This window comes from Rousettus aegyptiacus, unplaced genomic scaffold (genome assembly GCF_014176215.1).
Source record: "Rousettus aegyptiacus isolate mRouAeg1 unplaced genomic scaffold, mRouAeg1.p scaffold_m13_p_6, whole genome shotgun sequence".
Taxonomy (NCBI): domain Eukaryota; kingdom Metazoa; phylum Chordata; class Mammalia; order Chiroptera; family Pteropodidae; genus Rousettus; species Rousettus aegyptiacus.
In genome coordinates this window covers 4,189,636-4,200,376 of record NW_023416309.1, presented here as the reverse complement: position 1 = coordinate 4,200,376, position 10,741 = coordinate 4,189,636, and the positions used below count along the sequence as shown (strand labels likewise).

The following is a 10,741-nucleotide window of genomic DNA, read 5'->3' as shown; positions in this document are numbered from 1 at the left end:
AAAATATACCTAAAATGTATGGAGTAGTCTAAACAGAGTTATAAATCCAAAGAGCAAAGCATGAAAAAATGATACATTCTGAGCTGACACAAAATTCTGAGTTGGGGAGATTTTTTTCTAGAGAACTTATTTAAATATCAATCATTTCCCCTCATGTCAAAGGTAGAAAATTTGAAAAATAACATGAACACGGTGAAGAATAACACCATGAGGTGTTAAGGGATTTTGTGTGTTTTTTTTAAGCAAATATCTTTCTCTCAAAGATGTGCGCTCGCTCTCTCTCTCTCTCTCTCTTTCTCTCTCTCTCTCTCTCTCTCTCTCACACACACACACACACACACACACACACACACAGACACCACATTCCATCTCTCTCCTTTCTCTGACACCCATTCTAAGCAAAAGCTGTCCTAGAAAACATCCATGGTATACCCCAGAAGACAGATCATCTTGCGGAGAAACACAGACTTGGGTGTGAGATAAGGCAGTGAGACCACAATTTGATTAAAAAAATAGATATATATATATGAAAAACTGACCATCCAGGGCTGGGCCCCTAAAGTGCTGATGGAAAGAAAATGAAGCCTGGTCTTTCTCAGGATAACAGCTGAAGCCCACCTAGGTATCACTGTGAATATGTGCCCAGCTCCTGGCTCTACACACTCTGATTGGAGAAATGTTAATGGATCACCTGGTAGCACTAATATCAGGACATTCTCAGCATCCAGAGATAAATAACATAATTATAAACACTCTCCTCCCCAGGGTGTTTTTAGCTGACTATCTGATGCAGCTGTTCCTTACTGCTCAATCATGTCGCTCGGGACTTTAGGAAAGAAATCAATCCTGGGCTACTTATCACCCTCATAAATACATCTCTGGAGTAATTCTACAAGGCTATAGGAGAGACAATCAATAGGACTTTGTATTTCTCCATCACCAGACCTGGGCTCTTGTCGCCCTGATTATTGCCGGGGGGAGGGAACCCTACTCATCTTGGTGCCAGGTGTGGGCTGTGTTCACCATCTCAGCAGGTTAGGAGAGCAGAATCCCCTTAGTTTTCAGAATGAGAAGAGCTAATTGATACAACTTAGATTACTCAAATTACTCTGCTCCTAGTGGTTGCTCCTCTGGTTTTATCATTTTATTGCCCCAGAAAGGGCAATGGAGGGAGGTGTACTGTCAGGTTGTCATAACCTTAGAAGGCAGAGTTTCTCAGTAGGTTCACCAGCTCAGGGATAGGCCTGGGAATCTCAGAGACTATAAGATGCTTTCAGCCTGGAGGGCCCCTGCTAAGGGCTAGATCACTGCTTGAGGGCTTCTGGAAGTCAGGAGAGATGGTAAAGCAGGGTGTGAGAACCTGTCCTGGGTTCTGGCCCTATGGAAGACTGTCCTTAGGGTTTAAGACCCAGAGACATCCTTTTATTTGGGGGGCTGCTTCCCTGGCAGATGGGACATATTTGTCTTCACATCACACAGAATTTCTACCTAAGTGCACATGGTTACTTTTATCTATTTCCAGGGCTCCCCATCACCTAGAACACTAGTCTGCTCACCTGGGGCCCTCCCTCCACTCTTCTAACAGCATCCTTTTATCTGAAACCACAGTGCTCCTACTCCCTGCATCTGTGACCACACTTCCCTCTTTCACCTGAAAGCACAGGTCTCAAACCCAAAGAAATATTCTGCCTCTACCTGGCCTCTCCTCCCACCACTTTACCTAATCCACACAGCATACCTTGCATTTTCCTATATCACAGATCTTTCACCAGGCCAAGTCCACCTCTGCTCTGGCCTCCCTGAGGCAATGATGGGGCCTGCTTCCCTTCTCTCATATTCTATCACTTGTTGATTCTTCTAGTTAACAAAGTAAAAAACAAGGCCAACAGTAAAGCATGTTGGCATCAAAGCCCTCAGAAACCATCAGTATGGGCCCTTCTTTCAGGACTACAATGGGGCAACTAAAAGAACTGCTCTGTGTCCCGGGAGCCTCCTCAATCCCAGGCTGACAGGAACAGTTGATCATTCTACAGCACAGTGACCCAGTGGGCCAGGCCAATGATGGCTCAAGGCTCACTCTTTACCGGAGAGGGATAAAAGAAGAACAAGGGGCCAGGAGTGGAGGAACGTGGGAGGAAACCGTGGGACACGGCAGCAAGCAGCATTTGGGGCTCCTCTAAAAAGACCTGCTCATATCTCCCTCTCCCCCAGCAAGAGGGGGCACTTTATCTGATCACCCCTCCTGTCCTCAGAAAGGCTCAGGAACAGGGGGCTTCTTTGGCACTTCAGAATGATCACAAGTAATTTGCCATTTTATTCATATAGAACAAAATTTACAAAGTCATTCATACAGTTTTTGTGTTTTTTTACTGACTTCGAAAATTGGGAATATTCAAAATACACTTTTACCCCACTCCATTCTGTCATTATTTACATGTATGTACAAGAAAAATGAAAGTCTTTGTGTGTGCGTGTGTGTGTGTATATGTGTGTGTGTGTGTGTGTGTGTGTGTGTGTGTGGTTTGTGTTGTTTCCTTGTATTAAAAAGCTCTGCTGGTCGGGTGGGCGAATGGGTGGGCAGGAGGGCAGGCTGCACGGTCAGATGGAGGTGCCATGGGAGGTGTCCAAAGCCTCTGGAAGGACGCCTCCAGGCACGGGCTGGAAAGACATAGGGATGGGGGTCTTCACTGGGCTCTGGCGGAACAGCCCCCCATTGGGTGACCTGTGTTTGCACTGCATGGAGGGCATGGTGGCCGAGCTGCTCAGTGGCAGTGGTAGGTTGCTGCTGGGCCCTGATGAGAGTGTCCGGCTGGTACCATGGCTGCTTTGCTCCGGCAGAAAGGTGCTGACTGAGAGCTGGGTGTTCTGGTACTCCCGCGTGGGCTCCAAGGCCTGGCTGGGAGCCAGACCCCCCATCTCCAGAGCTGAGAGCTCAATGGACGCTGGGGAAATCTGCTTGTGAGCAATATCTTCATCCATTAGACTGTTCATGCGCCGATGGACTTGCTCCAAATTAACTTCTTTGTCCTGGAGGGAAAGCACAAGAAGGTTAGGCTCAGGCCTACCATGAGCCAAGCTTGGCTTTCTACAATTCTGGGAGGCCTGGGGACATTAGGCCTGTTCAGCTTGCCAGACAGTGAGTGAGCATGCTCCCGTTTTCTCCGCTTCCCCTCAGCTGTATGGCCAACCCTCAGCTATCTGAGAAAATAGTAGCCTAGGACATTGTCTTTAGGTAGCAAAGAATCCATAAGCCAGCCTTGGCAGCATGTGCTTCCCCTTTGCACCCTGGTTAGAATCATTGCCTTCATACCCAGTGGTGCTTTGAAGAAATGGCAGAGAGAAGGAAGAAGTTGTCCTATAGGAATAAAAGGGAATGGTCCTAGACACTCTAATGTCCCCCATGTATTTACCATTTAGAGTTTATAATACTCAAAAGACTTGGTATATTCACCCTACCCTACACAAAGGAAGCTTGAATTCAGAAAGGTCAATGAGCTCCCCAGAGTTAAAACTCCAGTACGAGGCAGAGGCAGCAATGGAAGCAGGGAGTGAAGTCCTGCCTCACCCTGAGGCCCATGTTCTCCCTAAGCAAAATCTCCAGGGATGTCTGAGAGAGGGCATGTGTCTGTCTGAAAGACTCATGAGGCCTGGTTCTTGGATGGAGATATGGAATAGAGACAGTGAAGAAAGGTAGTTCCCAGGGGTTTGCTGACTTTCCTGGTATCAAGAGGTCTTGAGGCTGCCAAAATGGGTGATCCTCACACCTGATCTCTCCATATGGTGAATGGAATTAAGGAAATTGTTTTATTTATATGCTTAAAAAATAAAATGGAATAGATGTCATTTCCTTCAAATAACTTGGTAATTTTTTACAATGTCATAATAAACCAAGGACATCAAACTGCTTTAAAGCTTCTTAATAACAAAGACAATGTAATCTACTTCCTCAGTTTCCCCTTCATGAGGAAGACCAGGTACCCAGTGGAGGAGCCATAACAGTTCCTCAATGATATATTAGATAATGCAATCCTATTTTCAGGCATGATAAGTGCTGCTGATGTGCCAGGCAAGGTCATGCCTACTGTCTACACTACTCTGATGTCAAACTTCGAGAGAAATACCATGTCACAGCTTCGCTCTGAGACAGAAGTCCACAGGCTGTCTAATATTGATGTCTACACGGTGGAAAGAAGAACCTCTCCCCTGTCCATCTTATAAAGTTATTAGAAAAAACAAGAAATGTCAAACTCCTGAATGTGCATCCAAAAGGAAAGAGGAGGAGGAGGAGGAGAAGGAGGAGGAGAAGGAGGAGGAGGAGGAGGAGGGGAGGAGGAGGATCTAGGATTTCTTCTTACTTCTTAGCCTTCTCTCGCCTTCTCCTCCGCCGCCTCCTCCTACTCCCCTACCTCCTCCACTCCTCCTCACTGACGACTAATCAAGCAAGCACTACTCAGGAAGAAAGAAACCACATAAATCTAAGGGCCATTTTGGTGGCTACTTTGAGCTCCTACGGAGCTGTCGTTATTGGTAAATATTTATATCTACAGGCTATTTTTATTTCAAAATATATTGAAGGCACAAGACTGGTACCAGAAAGCCTAGAAGTTGGATAAATTGAGAGATAATTTCAGGCACTCCCAGGGTTTAATAACATAACTTTCCTTTCTCTTTGTAGCCAGCAGAGCTTGGAGAAGACTGGATAAACCAATTGGCCCTTCTGGCAGAGTGTTTACTTTCCATCAAAGGAAAACTGATGACTAAAGGTCCTAGGGTCATTGGGAAAACTTGTTAGTTGCATATTCTTGCCTTTTCCAACTTTCTATTTTCCTTTCAGGGCTTTAAGGATCCCATTGGGTATGGAACGAAGTAAAGTTTAAGAGTAAACTAATTTAAAGTGGGAGGCAAGTGTCTTAGTCCTAGGTGTGTTCACTCTAGATTCTGGCATTTAGAAGAGAGGCCTGGCCCCTTTTCTAAGTCAAATGAGCACTGGACCAAGACAAGTGTTCAAGAGATGCTCCTTGTTTCTCTGGGGTCTAGAGATAAAGAAGAACTTCCTGTCAAAGAAGACCATAATGAGGCAGAGCACTGACAGTAGAAGCAAAGTGAAAGAATTCTTCTCTACTTAATGCTAGAGAAACAAACATAAGGAGAACTTCGGGGGAACACGCGCCACCCAGAATCCTCTGAAGAAAAATGTGAGCAAAAGAGGTCTCTGAGATGAAATTCTTCACCAGTGAAATACAAGGAAGAGGAGGTTTGGAGAAAGGGAGGAGAGGAGTATTAAAAAGTTGTAGGGCACAAGCATGAATCTAGCATAATAATCAGAGCTGTGAGGAGTTGATGAGGTGGCATAAAAGCTTCTAGAGTAAAGGCCACCCAGAGTGTGGTTGTGGAGATGGCCTGATTAACCTAGAGTTGGTATTTTTGAAAGAAAGAGCTTGAATAGTTTCTTTGATTCATATTTTTTCTTGCCTCAAATTAAGTACAAATGAAGCAGTTCCAAGAAGGACTGCAAAGCTGTGCAATAGGAATCGACCCCTACTTGAGGTTATTCTTGGCCTGTAACCTGTCCATGTCAGGACACAGAGAAAATGTCCACACCACTTGAACAAACTTCATGTAAATTAAGCTTCTCTCATGTAAAATAACAGTCAAGAAATTCATCCTCTCTCACCAGTGGCACCTCATTCTACCCAAACTCTGTTCCTGCTGGTAGCTTCAACAGAAAACAAACCCTGAAAGAAGAAGGTGCCATCATGAGATTATTGTATGGGTTGTTTAATTGGAAAAGAAAATGAGTAGAACGAAAGCAAACATCTCTGTATCCTATCTGGAAAACACATGCAGCCTGTTTCTGAGTCTCCCAACATGTCCTCCAAACTCTCTGCTCCTGCACGGCTCAGGGGCCAGAGCTAAAATGCAGAGAACTAGAGAAAACTACCTTGTTTGAAAGCTCTGGGAGTACCGTATTCTTAGATCACCTGGAGCTACAGATTTAGCATACACTAAGTCATTTTTGGTGGCCTCCTGGCCAGGAAAATAAGAGGCAGAAATAATTTGCTTGTTCAAGGCAAAAGGCAGTAGTGATCAGAATAATTATCTATATTTTAGACAAAATGAGGCATTCTATTATGTTATGCAAATTCAAGTAATGGACTTTTTAATGTTAACTACATAGTTTATACCCTCATTATCTCAAGGTTTTGGTGTTCAACCAGGTAATGACAGCTGTGAAAAGAGACTTGGACACTTGCTGCTGCCTTCATTAATTTACCGTGGGTAACTGACCTAGTCAAATACCCCTGAATATGACATAAAATTTACTGACTGCATTTATCCATGAATTCGGCTGAATTCCAGCTCTATGTCTCTCACCTCATATTAAACATGATGACAGATGCACCAACAGAGGTTACTGGGGACTCTCTCTCAGGCATTGTCTTTCAGAGAGAAAAAGTTGTGTAATTAAGCTTCTGTTCACCAATGTGGAAATAATACAGTGTATTGGAAAACGGCAATTAACTAAACTATCATCTATGTAACAGCCAGTCACACGTGGGACTTGTTAGAGCTGACTTTGGCGTCCAATGGCTCCTACTTTAAGTTGGGCAGAAACAAAATGTATTGAAAGACCTCTCGCTTGCCTAGGATGTTTGTAGGAGGCATCTTTGAGACCAATCAAGTGGTAAATGAGACCCAAGGGCTGGGAGGAACACCATCAATGTGATCTTAAATGTTGCTCCAATGGCTTGCCTGACCCCAAAGGGCTGTCTGGGAGTCAGATTATGGCTGAGTAAGAGCAAAACTCAAAAAGCTGGATGTTAAGTCAATAAAGCAGTCTCAGGAGCAATTTTTCAGAGTATAAGAAAGAATTCTGATGAACTCAATCGAAGGTTTTATAGGGGACAACAATGAGAGAGGGGAGCTAAGGAGAACCTTCTGTCATAGGTGATTGGAGCAGGTATACACGAAGTGAACCAAGGCTAGGTGTGAAGTCTTGCTCAAGGTTACACAACTCCACAGGAAGTGAAGCATCATGACCAAAACTCAAATCTGCCCAGCTCCAAAACGTGGGCTGCATGTCCTCAATTTCCACTTGGAAGGATAGTGTAGACTAGTGTTTTCACCCTTGCAAAAACATCAAAGCACATACGGAGCTTCTAGAAATTATAGTTGTCCAGATCTACCTAATACAACCCTTTGGAGAATGGATATCAAGCATCTGTATTCTGAAATAGCTCCAGGATTAATCACCTCTGATGTGCAGCAAGAATTGAAAGCCATTGATCCAGGTGCAATGATTTACACAACAATTTAACATTAATAACATTTTCTTTATAGGAGCCCAGACTGGTTCATTCATTCGATAAATACTTTTGAGCTCCTACTACCAGATGAGCTAATGTCCCTGGTAAAGCATCCATCTTGGTCCTTGGCACATAGAAGGTACTCAATACTTCAGTTATATTCATCATCTCTTAATGAGAATTTCTATGGTTCCAGAGAGTAGGCAAAGCGATAGAAATGCAAAGGTGGGAAGCGCCAGCAGACTTGAAGCAGAGACAGGCAGGTATACCATTAATGGCAATTAAGAATCACCCCCAGCATGAGGATATACACAGGGAGGTGGCCCATGGAGGTGGGTAGGGAAGTTTTACAGAGGGAAGTTACATCTGAGCTGGTTTGGAGATGGTGTATGATAACTGTTTATGCCATTTTACTGAAAGGCCTTGGGCTAAGGGCTGAAACACTTATGATCCTTAATCTCATGCTAAGTGGTCTAATATGAGCAGTATACCCATTGGGTCAGACTCAGTTTTCAGCAGAAGAGAGAAATAGGTTCAGAGGATGCAAATGCCTAGCTAGGTACCAGGATCCTGGCCCAGGGAAGATTTCTCAGTTACATTCTTCATTCTCTAAACTCTGAAAAACGCTAGGTAGGAACCCCTGCTCCTATACACACCAGATGGAAGGCACAGTGGCAGACACCTCATTCATATCCTAGTTCTGCCCATACTGTGTCTGAGTCCCATTTCCCCAGGGATAAGGATGTCTTCTTCAAATGTTGTTGAAGAGACTCAAGGAGAATTAAGAAGATAACATGTTATTTTCCTGCCACAGGGAGGTTGCCCTAAGATGTGACTGGTCATTCCTGTATCCCTTCCTGCCCATTACAAGGTCTTTAAAAGAGTAGCCCTTTGGCCACCATTCGCCAACTACATTTCATGGGGGAGGTGCTGCATGAGACACTGTGCACACCTTCTTCGAACCTCAGGGCAACACCACTAGGTTTGCATATGTAAAGAAAAAAAAAGGTACAGGAGAGAAAATATCTATATCAGAGGAGTGGAAGAAGGGAAGGTTGTAAAGCTAAAGAAAGTATCACTGGGATCAAATCTTCCACAGAGAGCAGGAATGTGTTGTGGAGGCATGCAGAGGCCAGCCCACTGGCCATAATAGAGAGCCCTGGATGCTCCTTTGCCACTGCTGCTTGGCCACCCTGGCCTCTGTCAGCTCCCGTCTGCTATGGAAGCAGGGGCTGGGGAGGGCAGGCAAGGCAGGAAGCAATGAGAATTCAAAGCTCCCAGCTCAGTGATGTATGATTCATCCCTCACTCCTCATGTCATCTCCCATTTGTGCAGTTCTCATCTTTATTTCATGAATATTTTATTCTCAGAGCAATGACTCCACTTCCCCCATAAATCCAGCGGGTAGCTCTTTACTGCATCTGTAGAGCTTGGTGCACTCACCTGCATTGAGAAACTACATAATCATCTGATTTCTTAGAAAAAATAAGAGCTCAAATCCCCATGAATATTAAGAAGCTGAATGTACATTACTGTCCTTCTTCATGCAGAGGTCTAAACCCTGAAAACATCTCAGCACAAGCTATTAAACATGATAGGACTGCACCCAAATACAGGTTTCTGGCTCTTAACAAATATAGCCAGTGCCCAAAAACAAAGCATTCTAAGATGAACCAGACATTCTCACCTAATTGAAAATGCTGCTCCATAAAACTCAGGCAAAAAGTAACACAGACTTGGTCTGGATTAAATACTCTCCTTACTTGTTAAAGTTTTTAAAGACATGCTTCTAAAATCACATTGTTTCAGACTCTTTTCTCGTTCCTATTTTCTGCATGATCAGGTCCAAACCCCCTGGCATATAAATCCTTCAGAGTAAGTCCCTGCTTCCTACTCCAGCACCCTCCACTCTCATCTCCTTGCTGATGTCAACATTCCAGCCCTCAGAGCTCTGGTAGGTGTGATGACTTTGTTTACCTCCATACTGTTCACCGTGCCTAAAAGGCAACTTCCAAACATCCCAGCTCTAAGATTTGTAGAATTCTTTTGATAGCTCTAACAACTCCAGGCTCTAAACTGGTAGCTAACTAGTACCCCGATGACCCTGCCACACCCTGGCATCTGGATGCCCCTTAGCATTCCATATAACTTGCTGCTCACTTTAGGGCAGCCCTGATCAACAGAATGGAGACTGCTTGGCTGACTTCTCAGCCCCATCTGCCTATGTGGAGATATGCCCCCTGAGGATAGGGGCTGTGTCTGTATAGGCATACTTATTAAAGAAAAAAGGAGAGGGAGGAGAAACTTCACTTGAAAATCAGAAACCCATAAAAACAGAAACAAGATGGAATATTTCTTTCTTTTACCATGTACCACCCAAAGGGGCTGAAGGAAAGGCAGCTGCTGTGCTTTTCCAAAATGCCTCTTCTTCTGTTCTCACTCCTATCCAGAAGCAAGTCAGTGGCTGGGGCAGAAAGTTCCATATTTTTATAAGCAGGACCAATGTATTTCATCCTCACCTCTTGTGCCCAAGATCCAGGGCATATGCTGATGTCAGAATGGAAAATAAGATCCTTTCCTGATAAGAAGGGAGTTGTTCCTCACAGCTAGGTCATCCCTTGGCTTCCAAGTCTTTGTCTCCTTTTCACCTCTGCCTTCTATGTCTCCAATCTCTCTCAATCTCTCTCTCTCTCTCTCTCTCTCTCTCTCTCTCTCTCTCTCTCTCTCTCTCTCATCTCTCTCCCTACCCCCTCCTTTGTCTGTGTGTGCACACACACACAGTTATACACAGCCTGATTATTCATTCTGGGCTGTTCAGGCTGGACCTGTCTCTAAACACTAAACTAGGGGATATGAAGGGATGTGACTGAGAGTAAATGAAGACATCTAATCCAGAGGAAGGATGGTCTCGCTCTGTATCTGGCTCAAAAAGACATTCTGGAGGACGAACCTGAGCCTGTGTGCCCTAGGTTCCCATTCTGTCCACACCATCCCAGGATAGCACCTCCACTACAGTGCAAAGCTTGCCTGCCTGGAGAATCTCTCCTGCTCCCTTGAGACAAAAGGAATTTGCACAGAGGCAATCAAGCTGTGGACTTAATTTGAAACACACACACACACACACACACACACACACACACACACACACACACAGAAACTAGGTATAATGTCAGCCAGTCCTCCATGGGCCCACTGGGAGTGGCTCTACAACCACCCCACCCTAGCTGCCCACTGATGCTTTTGTACATGTAGATCTGGGTTGTGAGAAGTAGATGAAGGTGTCTTGGCTATGACATGGAAGGGGAGAAGGGTGGAAATGGAGACATTTGTGGCTTTTCCTTAAAACTATTTGTCAGAATGATTTACTGTCTCTCCCAGTGATTTCACAGAAAATTTTCCAGTAGCAAAAGAAGCTTGGGATAAGACCATTCCTC

General features: G+C 44.5%; 1 protein-coding gene across 2 annotated transcripts in view; it reads right to left on the bottom strand.

The window, feature by feature from the left end:
• Positions 1–315: 315 nt before the first annotated feature.
• Positions 316–10,741, bottom strand: part of GRID1 (glutamate ionotropic receptor delta type subunit 1) — a 661,749-nt gene continuing 651,323 nt past the window's right edge. For both annotated transcript variants that reach the window (XM_036223755.1, XM_036223756.1), the window contains one exon: positions 316–3,027. In XM_036223755.1, coding sequence (XP_036079648.1) covers positions 2,599–3,027 — 429 coding nt within the window. In that variant the 3' untranslated portion in view covers positions 316–2,598. The remainder of the gene's footprint in view (positions 3,028–10,741) is intronic.